Source organism: Protopterus annectens, chromosome 9.part0, assembly GCF_019279795.1.
Source record: "Protopterus annectens isolate FY-2018-M chromosome 9.part0, PAN1.0, whole genome shotgun sequence".
NCBI lineage: Eukaryota > Metazoa > Chordata > Ceratodontiformes > Protopteridae > Protopterus > Protopterus annectens.
In genome coordinates, this window is record NC_056743.1 from 1,169,796,754 (window position 1) to 1,169,811,645 (window position 14,892).

Here is a 14,892-nt window from a genome sequence, read left to right on the forward strand (position 1 = left end):
CCTGCGTGGGCATCAGGGGCTGCAAATGCGCCTCACTGAGTACCAGCGAACTGGCGACTAGCTTAAGAGAAGCGTCATCGGCAGTTTTGGACCTGTGCGGTCGGTCTGTTTTTATTCTTACGTTTTTTCGGAAGATCGGTAGTCAGATGCCTTACCAAAGCCATTTCGGAATACAGAGATCGAGAGCGAAAGTATTTAGCTACAATAAGGGCCTGACTATGTATAGTTCTGGTGATGAACAAAGCACAAAACCAACAGCGAGGGATGTCATGGTCTGGGCCTAAACAGGTGACGCAGTAAGAATGGAAATCTCGGTGTGGTATTTGCTTTCCACAGACAAGACAATTGTTAACCTTTTCTGACATCGGTTAGAGCAAGAAAAAAGAATCCCCAATGGGGTACTTAGCTTTAGAAGACTTCAGTTTTGGAAACTAAATACTCGGGTAGCGGCCGACCGACACTCGGGTGAACTGCTTCTGCTTCAAGCTCCTCAGCAAGAAAGACTGATGTAATGGCATCAGCTGCCTGATTTTATACCACTGACGACCTGATGTCAGTGCTAGAGCGACAGCAACCGATGCAGAAATACTAAGCATCTGGTATTCGGGCCGACTGAAGGCTACCCCTGGCAGGATAACCCAAGTGTGATGACTGCAACTGTGAAACACAAAGATCATCAAAGTAATAGGTTAATAGGTTCATAGGTAGATACTAGGCTATCTGCCCTAGGGCATTTATAAGCCTAGCCAGAGTGTATTTGGCTTCCGCCTCCCTATTAGATTAGCCTTCTGTGCCTCTGTAAAGTAGGTCACAGAAGGTACCCTTTTAAGATGCCTCTGTCTAGCAGGGACACAAAAGAGATCCCAGGGGTGAATTTGCGATTTCCCATCCAGGAATCCAGATTTTGCTTGAAGAGGCTCAACGAAGGGCTATGTCTAACATGAATTGGGATTCTATTCCAGAGTGAGGGGAGCCTCTGGGAAATGAATCTGTCCCTCCAGCATGTCCTAATTATTTTTGTGCTGAGGTTTAGGTCCCAGGAGCGTGTAGCTCTAAGGGACTTGGATTTTTTGAGGTGGAGCATGTCCATTAATTCTGGGTTTGACATGGCTTTGTACGTCAGGCATAGATCGCCTCTGAGTAGGCGGTAAGCAACTGAGTAGAGCTGGAGTTTCTTTAGTCGAGCTGCATAGGACATCTGTTTGTAGCCCATGATCCTCTTGGTGAGGTACTTTTGGGGTCTCTCCAGTTGTTGCAGGTGTCGGGTAAGGTACATCCCAAAAGGGGCATTGTATTCAATTATGGGCCTGATGAGTGGCGAGTAGAGGGGCACAATGACCTCTCTTGATCTAGATGCGAACCCTTTCGTGATAAGGTGGGCTATATAGAAAGTCTTTCTAACTACTTTGGCAATGTGATTATCAAAGGAGAGATTACTATCTACGTTGGTCCCCAAATCTCTAATTACTTCTTCTGTACTTAATGGATTACCACCTATGTGGTAATTTGTGGGCACCTTGTTTTTCCCAAAGGGGATGACTATGCACTTTTTAGCATTTAGCTTGAGGCTGTGGCTCTGGCACCAAGCATCCGTCTCTGTGAGACCCTTTTGGAGGATGCTTGTGTCAGTTGGAGATTCGATTATGGCCCCCAGTTTGCAGTCATCTGCGAACTTTGTCAGCCATAATCCCCCCGTGTTAGCCTGAACCTCAGAGAAGTATATACCGAACAAGAGAGGTCCCAGAACTGAGTCCTGTGGGACGCCACTTGTAACTGGTTTGGATTCGGACATGGCATCTGCGATTCTGACCTTGTGGGTTCTATCTCTGAGCCAGTTTGCAACCCATCTTGTGATATAGGGGTTGATATTTAAGCTGGTAAGCTTATTTATGATGCCCGAGTGGGGTATTGTGTCGAAGGCTTTTGCGAGGTCCAGGTAGGCTGTGTGGACTACCTTGCCTTCATCTATGGCTTTGGTAACTGTTTCAAAGAAATCAACTAGGTTTAAGAAGCAAGATCTGCCCTTAAAGCCGAACTGGGTAGGGTCCAGTGTCTGGAGGTTCCCAATGTCTTTGTTTATGAGTTCCATGATCATACGCTCCATAGCTTTACAGACCAGACTAGTCAGGCTTATGGGGCGATAGCTTCCGGGGTCCGTTGTGGCACCACCTTTGTGGAGTGGGACCACTGTAGCTGTACGCCATTCTTTGGGTACATATCCTGTAGTAAGGCTAAGTTTGAACAGTGACTTAATATGAGGATTCATTTCTTCTTGGAGCTAGTGTAAGACACAGCCTGGGACACCGTCCGGTCCCATAGATGCTGTGTTTTCTGCTTTGGAGAGGGCAGCTTTCACCTGTGCATCTGTGATGTCAGGGAGGTTACATTCAGTTGGGATAGGCATTTGCTCCTTTGGGGGGGAAGGGGGGGGTTTGCGCTGAATCTGTCTGCCAGGATATTGGCTATGTCTGTAGGTTCGGTATATTTTGTACTGTTATGCAACAATTCAGAGCATATCTGGGAGTTTCCGCCCATGTTCCTGACATAACTAAAGAAGGCCTTGTGATTATCTTTAGTGTCTAGGGCAATTTTTCTTTCGAAGCTGGCCTTTGATGATTTTATGTGGGATCGAAGTTTCTTGCTAATACTGATCAGAGATGCCTTCCCTTTTTGGGTTTTGCTCTGTCATGTAGTAGCTTCCTCCTTCTGTTGTATAGCTTATTTATGGCCGGGATCCACCAGACCGGTCTCCTGTTTTTGGAGGAGTGAGCCTTGGTTTTATTTGGGATAGCACGATCCATGCATTCCTGCAGATTCTCATAGAATGCATTTGTAAAGGATTCTGCAGATTGGGCTGTATTATCCTCTGGCCCAGGTGCTTTGAAGGATTCCACCTCAGTCTTGAGAAGTGCAAAGTTGGCTTTTGAGAAATTCTTTACAGTGATTTCCTTGGCTGGGGGTGGGGACGGGATATGGATGTCCAGGAAAATTTGTTTATGGTCTGATCTTACCAATGATGGGTTTACCTCTGGTGTGGAACATAGAGTGCCCATGTTGGTGATGACCAGGTCCAATATGTTGTTCCCTCTTGTGGGAGTGGTGACCAGTTGTTCCATTGTGTTAGAGTTTATAAATTCAAGGAACCGTTAGGTGAGGGTGTTTGGGCTTGAGTAGTTTTCCCAGTCAATGCTTGGGTAGTTGAAGTCACCCAATAACATAGTGTTTGGAGAGACCTTCATATTCTCCAGTGTTCTCAGGAATGCCAAGTGGGGTTCCTGTAATAGGGAGGGTGTTCTGTAGCAGGCTACAAACTGAAAGGCAGTTTTGCCCGCTGTTAGTTGCACATGGATGGTTTCCGATGCTTCCTGCAGTGCCACTAACCTGGAGGTGTTGTGCACAAGCAGTACACTAAAATCTGGTCAAACCCCTCATAAGTAAAATTAGTTTGATGTTTGAAAGAATAAAAGTCAGACAAGCTATCATAGTACAAATAGAAGCATTACATGTCCTGAAAATGCCCAAGCAGTAAACTAAAAGCTCTGCCAAAACCCCTTAGAAGTAAAATTAGTTTGACAGAATAAATGGCAGATAAATGGTCATAGTGTGAACACAAGCACTACATGCCCTGTCATCATCCCTGCTAAAATGAAACATTGATCACACTTAAAAAGATTGCACAAGAACTTAATTAAATAAGCCCCCCTTCAACGCACACGCGTGTGCAAACACACACACACACCAAAACTAAAAACAGCTGCCTGAAACAAGAAACAGAAGTAGTACCATCTTTTTAAAAGGACCACAAGTACACAAATAAACAAAAGTAAAAAAATACTTGGATGTCTTGTGAAGCCCCTGAGCTGCTTCTTCACAAGGTGGCAAGAAAGTACTTAAGATTCTCGAGTCTGTCTCCTGAATTTCCCTATACAGGACTGTCCAATCAGCAGTCAGAGTGGAAGTGTAGGAGGCAGCCAAAGCTTTTGGAAGATGGCCAGTTGCTGTGTCTTGGGCAAGAGACAATCCATATTGACTGAAGGCTACTGCAGCAGTGGGAATGATGACCAAATATGCTTAAAGTTTTGTATTTTCTTTTTGGGAGTCTCAAGTCATGCTCTTGAATGAATTAAATAACCCAACTTCTACAACAGATGCCAACAACTCGTCTCACACCAGCAGTTGAGGGGGACTACCTGGATCTTCTAAAATTACCAAAGACTTCCCTTCCCAGCAATAGGTGCATGCCTGGTCTTTAAGGAAGTGGTAGGCTCCTGACCCTTACCAGCATCCAAAAGAGCAGCACCAGAAGTGTTGGAAGAATGAGAAGGATGTGTGTCAGACTCTGATAAGGCCACAGTGAAGGTGCCAATCAGGGGCCAGGGAACACAGGTTGATGGCAAAGCTGTTATGGAAGCCTCTTTTTCCATTTTTATTTTCTTAACAGATGGTAGGAAGACATTCAAGACTCTTGTCTCTTGATGTCTGCATGATGGCATTGAACCCTTTATTCTCAACATATATATTTTTATTATTCATTTAACATTTGTTTACCAAGAAAGTCTGTCTTGGAATGAGCCAGTTTTCAGCAGAGGCCTGGGGAGAAACACTCCAGACGCATGTCTTTGTACTATGGAACGAAACCAGAGCACCCAGAGGAAACAGACACGAATGCAGGGGGGACATGCAGGCTGCACACAGAAGGCACCACAGATGAAAACTGAACCAGGAACCTCTTGCTGTGAGGAAGTAATGCAGACTGTTGCACCATAGCACCATACTAAGCTGACTTTTTATGGTTTAGGGAGTAAAGGACTGTCAAATGTTTCAAATACAGACACTGTAAGCCTTCTAAAGAAAACGTATGGGTACTCTTTATAAGGAAACTGTCTGCCATAACTCTTTCCTTTTCTCCTAGGAATAAGAATAAACTTGCACAAAATTTCTCACAAAATTGGAAGGAAAGTCCTGAATGGGGTACTTACCTGCTCAATAACTCAAACAAATTGACTGTCAAAATACTGAAGATGCAGAAAAAATTGAATATGACCCAATTTTTCAATGGCAATAAAGTTCTAATTTTGTACCTATACATTTGCTTTTATACCAGTATGCCTTCAATCTTACCCCGATACAAGTGGATGGAAGGCTCCAAAAATGTCCATACACTGGCCAGACATTTGATTCTTGGCAAAATATATCCCATACAGCTATAAGCTACTGCAACAGTGAACTAATGATGGACATTGCACCTTCCTCCCCAGAAGATTCTTTTCACAGTGGCTTCCACAAAGTAAAATCTATCTTGATACAGACTTTTGATGTTTCGTTGACTGACAACTGTCTGGCACAACCTGGCTGACAAGGCAAAAGCACAAATGTCACAGCGACTTACACCTGGCCATGCTGTACTGGTCAACAGCAACAAGTTTACAATAAAGAGGACTGGTGATTCACAGGAAAGAAGATTTCTATCTCAGAGCCTCCACTGTGACAAACATTAGACAAATGATGTGTGTTATTTTAATGCACTCTTGGAGATTACAGATAAATGCAAAGATTCCCTGAACTTGTGAAAACTGTTATTCATTAGTATAAACTATAGCCCACACACAACATACTACTGTACACTTGCTGTTCTATACACTCATCCAGTGTCAAGTGAATTAACCACACCTTTTTGCTACACACTCCAGACTGTGATTCTGTTGCAAGAATGCATCATTTTGGCCTTGGATCCCTATGGTGCTTCACTCTTCTTTCAGTCAACTCCATGAGGCCACACATTTACCATCCTCTAGCACTATCTCCAGTTGTATATCAGTTGCTGTTGACCAGTACAGTAGGAATGAGTGCCAGCCACTGGGTCCATCAGCCCTTCTAGTTTGCCAGCCTGTGTCACCCACTAGTCCATCAACCAATAGGCTGTCAGAAGCGACAGCAACCAACGCCAGACCAAGACTTTGGAACTCTGGCCGACTGCGGGACCGCCTGACGGTAGGATAACCCAAGTGTGATGTCTGCAGCAGTGTAACACGATGAACATCTGCATTTAGCTTTACTGAAGAGGAAGTGCTTAAAACAGTTATGGATTGAAGTTCACTGGGAAGAGACTACCAGAGACTGGGGGGGCTACAGTAGACGAGTCTTCAGTGAGTTGCAAGTTGGTTGGAGGCTGAGAGTACAGTGTCAGCGATTCTTGAGGTTACAAGCAGATGTTTTTTCAATTAGTTTTGATTAAACAGACTAAAATTGCAGCAACAAGAAATATACTAAAGAGTTGCAAGCCAAGCAGCAGGTCAGTTCTCTTTTACAGGGGGAAACAGTTGGAAATATATATATATATATATATATATAGATGCACACACACACACACACACACATTTTATATATATATATATATATATATATATATATATATATATATATATATACACATATAGATACACACAAACACACGTATATAGAATTCAGATGCTGTTGATAACCTAGCATTCTTGTGCATGATTCAATTCTACAATACAAAACCACTTACAACCTTTCTAAGAACAGATGCAGGACAGAGACAAATACATCATATTAAACTCATTCATAAGTGAAAACTAATACACAACCATCACAACTGAATATCATTCCAAGAACCTCAGAGGACTCCAAGAAGGGAAACATTATCATGTTTCATGGAATGAATGGCTAGGATGACAATCGTAACACAAATGCCATTTTAGCCAGTGTAGCAGCAGGAAAGGTAAAACTCTAATCTATAAATGCTATACTAACTAGCGTGCACAATGGCATATTAATATGCATATGTGCATAAATAAACTTGTTAACCTGTTAGTGAGGCTGGCACAGTTGTGTTCAAAATAAAAACATGCCCTTGTGCCTTACTACTTTGGGCTTATTAAAGGGGAAAATGCAGAGATTTCCAAGAGACTTGGAATAGCCAAAGTTCTAAACCACAACAGCAGTCACAGCATGTTATACAATCCTGCAAGTAACCTCATGTGCTAGGAAACAGGAACAATTCTAAGTTGTTTGAAGCTTCAAGGAATATTGTTAGTTAAGAAGTATGTGAGTTTTAAAGCTGTTTCACACAGACTTTTAGGGTGATTCAAGCATTCCTGTAATGTCACTTACCTTCCTGGCTACATCCCGTGAAAAGTAACTGTAAGGTGCAAATTTCAGATGACACTTGTCCCCAGTTTTGTGATTTATAATGTCAATATCTCCAGACTAAAGGAAAAAAAAGACAGTGAATGTAATAGGTGTTCTTACTGTTATCGACTCTTGAAAAGGACATTTTGGAAAAGGATACATACATATATTACAGCATTTATTAACTCCCATTAACTGTCATGCATCATCAAGGGACATCTACTAAAGACTGCAACAAAAGCAATTCTCCATGCAAGTGTGTGTGTGTGTGTGTGTGGGGGGGGGTTCTGAAAAGTAATGTCACCTAGCAAAGCACATCACAAGTGTAGTCATGGAAGATCAGTTTCAAAACAGAAATCCAAACATAAAACAATGGAAAATTATACACACAGAAAATCAACACAACAAATTAAACATACAGTTAAGAAATATAAAAGCAATGATAATATTATCCCAGGTTAAGGGTAGCAACGTAGCTGTGGATTAAAAAAAAGTACAGTTGTTTAAGTAAATTTACTATAACTGTAGATGGTTGAATAATCACTGCTGCAATAGCCTTAGCTATATGGATTATATCCTACCAAAGATATAACAGCTGGCTAGCATCCAAAGCTATAGGGCACATTCCACATGACCAAACAGTCAGGCAGCTCAAGCTGAGTTCACAAAATCACAAGTTTGGGCACAAAGCTCTTCAAAACTTTCCTGCCAACAGAGAGAGGGAGGCTGAGCCTTGAAAAAACAATGCTAGGGACAAACAAAATACATATACCCTGAATGAGTATTGGTAAACCCAAAATCAGCAATAAAACATTCCAGGACAAAGCATAATAGCATCCATGTAGTTTATTGTCAGACTCACAACTGTGCATACACAAACCTAGGTTTTGCCCCCTGGCATTTAAATTGATCATATTCATCCCTAAAATGAGGTCTATGAGAAAAATAATATTTTAAATTCAACTTACGACAAAATGCCTTTACGTCTTTCACCACTTCAAAATGAGACACATAGCTATCCGGTACAAAGCAGAGGCCTTTATTTAACACTCGACATTCTAAATCAGAAAATGCATAATCTGTCAGATTTACCACCAAATTCTTATCTGGTTCAAGAAATGGAGGAAATGTTCAGCAAAATGGCCAATAACGGATAGACAATACTATAGATACCCAGGGACCTCATTTTAGGGACGAATATAATCGATTTAAATTCAGAAAATCTGAGTTTCAGCACCCGTACTATGGAGCAGTTAAAATATTTGAGGAACAAGTGTTACAAGATTTACAACTGAATCAGGGTAAGGTGTTTAGGCATTTTAAGGATAACATGACTAGGGAAGTAAAACAAGTGTTGGAAAATTTGAGTAATAATGATCGCCTGGTTATTACCAAGGCTGACAAAGGTGGCGCCATAGAGGTTTGGGGCAAAGAGGCATATGAAACTGAAATTCATCGACATCTGACTGATGTAAAATCTTATTGCCATCTTCTTATAGATCCGATAGTGGGATTCAAACAGGAAATTGACAAGTTTTTGGAAAGAGCTAGAGAGGTGGGTATTATTACAAAAGAATTACAACAACTGACAGTTGATGATCCTTCTCCACAATATTTTTATTTAGTTCCTAAGATCCATAAGTCCATTTCCCCCATACCAGGAAAACCCACTGTAGCTGGTAGAGGGTCCTTGATAGAACCCTTATCAGTATACTTAGAATTAAAACTGAAACCATTATTAAGATATGTGTTGGCTAGGATTAAGGATACTAATCATTTTTTATAGCTAATGGATGATCTTTATATTCCTACTCAGGCCTTTATTGGCAAATTTGATGTACAGGCTCTATACACGAGTATTCCTCATCAGGGAGGAATAGCCGCAGTAAAATATTGGTTTCATGCTTCAAATTATTATCAGAATGAAGAACAGGAATTTTTATTAAAATTATTGGGCTTGGAGTTAGAACATAATTTTTTTAGATATGGGTCAGAATGGTACTTGCAGATAAAAGGTACAGCTATGGGAGCAACTTTTGCTCCCATATATGCGGATCTGTTTATGGGGTATATGGAGTTGTAAATGATTTACCAACAGACAGAATTTACATCAGAATTATTAACGTGGAGAAGGTATTTGGATGACTGTTGGGTAATATGGCAGGTTACTGTGGATATGTGGCGACAGTTTAACTTTCTAAATCAAAATCAGTATGGTATTCAGTTTAGTGGTAAATTGGAAGGGAAAAGAACAGAATTTTTAGATGTCATGGTCACCAAGGCTAGTGATGGCATGGTACACACTAGTTTATACAGGAAGCCATTTACCAAGAATTCATTGTTAAGGGCAGATAGTAACCATCCACAGCATATCATTAACAACATCCCCCAAGCTCAATTCAAAAGACTTGCGCGTATATATAGTCATCTGGATGATTTCCAGGCACAGGCCAAACAGATGAGGTCTAGATTTCTGGCAAGGGGATATATAAAGCTAGAGAAGTTGATAGAGCCATATGTATGGCAGATTCTATTCCTAGAACTCAACTATTGAAGGGGGGGGGGGGCAACCGCCACAAGTTGAAGGAAACCAGGTTATTAGGTTCATGACTAAGTTTGGAAGTAACAGCTTCAAAATTAAAGATATAATACAGCGACATTGGCACATACTGAAAACCGACAGGTTTTTGGGTACACTAATAGACTCATGGTGTTCCTTTGGTTATAGGAGAAGGAAGACCATAGGTGAAAGTTTAGCTAACTTTAAGAAGAGTCAAAAATATGTTAGAAACAACCAGGCTAGTAAAATAATGGGTAACACATATTGTGGACATTGTGTTCATTGTAAGGTTGTTTCTAAAACCAAGTCATTTACGTCTATAAATACACCCAAGGTATATGACATAAGATATTTGATCACATGCAGCAGCAAATGGGTGTTGTATATGGCGGTGTGCCAATGTGGGGCTTTTTATGTGGGGCAGAACTCTTTTAGACAGAGAATAGTACTACATATAAGTGACATCAATTGTAAAAGAGTACAGAGTGCACTGTATAAACACACTCAAATGCATGCAGGAGCACATTTCATTTTTCTGGGTATTCATCAGGTAGTAGGGGAAAATTTTACGTTAGTCAGTAAACATAGAATATTAACTGAAAAAGAAAGGAAGTGGACTGTGTACTTAAGAGCATTATTTAAACCAGGTCTAAAAGACCATTGGTAAGATTATTCTAGGTATAGTAGGTGCTAGGCATTTTAGGCAGTTGAAATAGTAATGTATTAGGAAGCAATTTGAGTAATGGTACCTATATTATATAGTGTACAATATGATGTCTGGGGACTTTTGTGTTTAACAATTTTAATAATTCTGTTACTGGGTACATGGTGCCTTTAAATGACTGATGGAATGGGGTATAAATATGTCACTGTTCCCTGATTGCAATACACACTGATGACGCCAGGGACATGGATGCTATTATGTTTTGGAATGGTGTTAGGGTATTTGGACTTTTGGTTGGTGCTGGACGTAGTACGGCACTATATATATATATATATATATATATATATATATATATATATATATATATATATATATATATATATACACACACACATATCTATATATGTCCACATCCCGGCATTAAAAGTACCACAAAAACAAGGGGATCGAAGGGAGGATATTGCAGCAGAAATCATTTGAACATCTACTGTTATAGCAAAGCTTACTTACACAACTGTACCATGTTCATCATATTAATCACTGTTGCGGTAGCCTTAGCAATATAAGTAGATTACCCTAGTGGACTACATTTGAGAGATGAAAGGAGAAGAGTTCCTGGGGCCCCTGCCGAATGGTCCTAGTAAAGGCTGATCCGGACTACGTGAACAAATCCTGCATATAGAGATTTGCAAATGTATGTACAGAGAACCAAGTAGCAGCTTCTAGAATATTTCTAGAATCCAACCCTTTCCAAAAACAGCACAGAAAAGCCAAGGCATTGGTAGAGTGGGCCTTGACAACCATTTGGAAATAGTTTGCTTTGACAAAAGTTGTCTCTCCTTACCTTCACAAGAAATGAAAAATTGATCAGAAGATCTGAAGATTTAATTCTGTCAAGAAAGTACCAGAGTTGTCTGTGGGTATCTAAGGTATGCTGTATCCCTTCTAGCTAATTTTTAGGTTGAGGAAAGACAATGGGGAGCTAGACTGGCTAAGTAAACATGGATACCACCTTAGGCATAAAAGGACTGTTTCTCAAAGAAACCCTGTCCCTATGGAAAATGAAATAGGGTTGGCTGACAATAGGAGCTTGCAACTCAGATATTATTCTTGCAGAGGTCAGCCTTGTTAAAGACCTCAAGTCATCCAGATTAGCAAATTTATATGGAGCAAATGTTAGGTTCTCTAACACAAATTTGAGATCTCAAAGAAGGGACACCAAGGAAGCCTCTTATGCAAAACCCCTTTCAAGAACATTTTGACTTGAGACTGCACTGAAAGAGGAAGAGTGGACTTGCTGAAACAGAAATAAATGACCCTCTATAGAAGAATAAGAAAGACCACTGAACAGTAACTCTCAAATACTGTAAAACTAGAGAACTACTAGCCCTGAATGGGTGCAGATAAGGTCATTGGTACCAACTGGAAAAAACTTTTCCATTTGCTAATTTATGACCTTCTAGTAGCAGGTCTAGTAGTAGTCTCCATTAGTACCTGCTGCATGTCCTCAATAAGCAGGTGCGAAAAGAGAGATCTACATGGATGAAATCTCGGAAGACCCCTTGATCTAGCTTCCATTAGTGATGGTCTGCACTGGTCCTGCTCAGCTTGTCTGCCACACAGTTTTGCTCTAACAGACTAATAAGATGCTGTAGAGTGAAATTGTGCGTGAATCTATATCCTAAGCTAACACAGCTAATGTGTAAAGGGGGAACAACTGGGTTCCCCCCCTTGTTTATGTACCACATGACTCTGGTATTACCTTTAACTACTTGAAGGGGTCACTTGGAACAAACATCTCCTTGACATTTATATGCTTGCATCTATCCTTGGTCTCACACTCCTGCACTTTTCTCCCTCTTGAAACTGCTAGACAAGCAAAGTCTGAGGTGTCTGTGCTGACTGCTTTTGGTGAAGGAAGGGGAAGGAGAGGCCTAGATTTAAGGTGATCTGTTGCCTCCACCAAATGATTTAAGGTGATCTGTTGCCTCCACCAAATGATTTATCTTTTTAAAGACCCCAGCACTGGGATGTGAAAAGATAAATGGTGTTGGTGCTGGAACCAAAGAAATTTCAGATACCACTGTATCTTTCTCATGTGGAGTCCTGCAGAGGTATCATGAGACCCAAAATCTTGACAAATTCCATTGCAGTGACTCAAGTCTGATTAAAAAAACTTAGAAACAGATGTAGATGGAGATCTATTTTTTTTCCTGTGGAAGAAAAGCTCTTTCAACTCGCATGTCTAACATTCCAGGTAAACAATCCTGTGTGAAAGAATGAAGAAACACTTTTGAATGTTCTCTTGGAATCACAGTTTGTGCAAGAGAGGTCTCACCCAAGTGAGAGATTCCAGACACTTTGGAAGAGAGAGAGATTCCGGGCACTTTGGAAGAGAGATTCCAGGCATTCTGGAAGACAGAGAGGTTCCAGACATTTTGAAAAAGACACTGCATAGATAAGCATGTTATTTAAATATGGAAAAATGTGGATGCACTGTAACATCCAGTCATAACTGGAGCCAGACAGTTGAACACACTTGGTGTAGTGGATAATCTAAAGGGTGAGGTAGAGAACTGATAATGCGATCCCGACACACAAAACCTTAAGAAACGTCTGAAGTCTGGACGAACAGGGATTTGATAAGCATCTCTTAAGTCTAGTGTTGTCAGGAAACTTGAAAGAGGAAAAAGAGGTAACAGGTTGTGAGGTGACATTTTGAATTTGGGCACTATCAAACAAAGAAAGATCCAGAATTTCTGTCTTTGGCACTAGGAACATCCCTGAATAAGAATTCTTCCCCACCTGGAAATGAGGAACTTGTTCCATCACTGCTTAGGAGAGCATGTGATGGGGAACTGGTGGAAACAGAGGAGTCTTACCTGGAGAATGAGGAATGACCCTTTGGAAAGGGGAAAATTTCCTCCCACTGCCATCTGTAACTTTGATGAATGGTTTTCAGAACCTGTCTTAAACTATCTGTTGCCAAAGAGAAAAATGGAGATTCAGACAAGGCTAAAGTGCCAAGGGTTCACAAGGTCTCTTTTTAAAAAGTCATTTAGACTTGTTGGACTGTCCTTGTTTCTGGGAGGTTCAAGACTTCTTTTTCAAATCCCTTTGTCATTTCTTCTTAAACCTCTGTTTAGCTGTATTTTGTTTAGACTGTTTATTCTGTTTAGATGAGGGGACAGAAAATCCCTGGAAAATTTGGAAAAGGAAGGCTGAAATTTTTTTAGTGATTTCCTGGACCAGCTTGCCACACTTCATCACATTTTTGATCACCTCTGCAGCACAACGGCCAAATACAATCTCTATCCAAGTGATAATGCAAAATCTTTTTTTTAATATCTGAGAGGTTCTGAGAATGCAGCCATGCAAAACCTTCTCAAAACATTCTCAGTGGCCATAGCCCTGGAAGAAGTATCGAGTCACACAAATACTGTAATAATGACAAGTGTCCTGCGCAGAAGAAATAAAGTTATTTAAAGTAGATTTTTTTCTCACAAGAAGAAAATACAGATAAAACATTTCTCATACTTTCACAATGTCAGAACAAACCAACATATGAGCTTAACAATTCAAAATTCTGAAAATCAGAGTTGCAGAAGTATTCACTTTTTTTCTTAATACCTATTAATAATTATAACATTGGCAGAAAGTGTAGGACTAGAATTAACTAAGTGCTTAACAACAGTGGGATCAACTAAAGCTATAGCTGCTGGGTCAGGTTTGGGAACAGTGTGTAAAAATGTTAACAGACTAAGAACTTTATACATCCTATCTGTCTTTCTAGGGGCATCTGGCTGACTATCAGGAAAACTTCAGTCAGTGACACAGACACCTTCTAAACAGACAGGACAGGATAAATAGATGCAGGTTCTGGAAAACCTTCAGTAACAACTCAATATTGTCTGAGGGATTGAGAAATCTGTGTTCTCCCACTGAAAACAAAGGGACATACTAGCAACAGTCTTAGAGAAAGAGAGCCCTTCCCAGGGGCAATCAAACAGGGCTCTCCTGAATCAGAATCACAAATGTTTGGGGAAAAATGTAAAAACAGGAATACCTCTTTCTTTCACCAGAAAGTACTTTACACGAAGGATCAATAGCCTGAATTAAACTCTAACCCCGATCCAGTAAACTACTCCTATCAAAAGAAAATTGTGAAGTCTTAGATACATGCTTCGTTTTCTGTTTCTTTTTGATAGGAAAAATGGTGCCAATCATGTTACTAAAGACAACAGCAGCTTCTCAAAGGATGGGTGAGCACAGCATTATGACAACAGGGAAAACTTCTCTGTTCCCTCTCCCAGAACTGACAAAAGTTTCTCTTCCCTTGCTCACTGAGGGGACTCCAACTGCCTCAGAGAACGTAGTTAATCCTGGTCCACAGTAGTTGTAGGTGCTACACCAGATGGATCTAGGGTAAAGATGAGTGGTCTGAGGTCCAAAAAATGGGCACAGCAGAGTCAACTACCTGTGGCTGAAGGGAAAGTACAGTTATGTACACCTAACA

The 14,892-nt window shown here is 40.6% G+C and overlaps 1 protein-coding gene across 1 annotated transcript in view; it reads right to left on the reverse strand.

Moving 5' to 3' along the window:
- LOC122811903 (oxysterol binding protein) overlaps positions 1-14,892 on the reverse strand; it is a 1,660,581-nt gene that overhangs the window by 131,258 nt on the left and 1,514,431 nt on the right. The window contains exon 11 of the mRNA XM_044084058.1: positions 7,135-7,230. Coding sequence (XP_043939993.1) covers positions 7,135-7,230 — 96 coding nt within the window. The remainder of the gene's footprint in view (positions 1-7,134; positions 7,231-14,892) is intronic.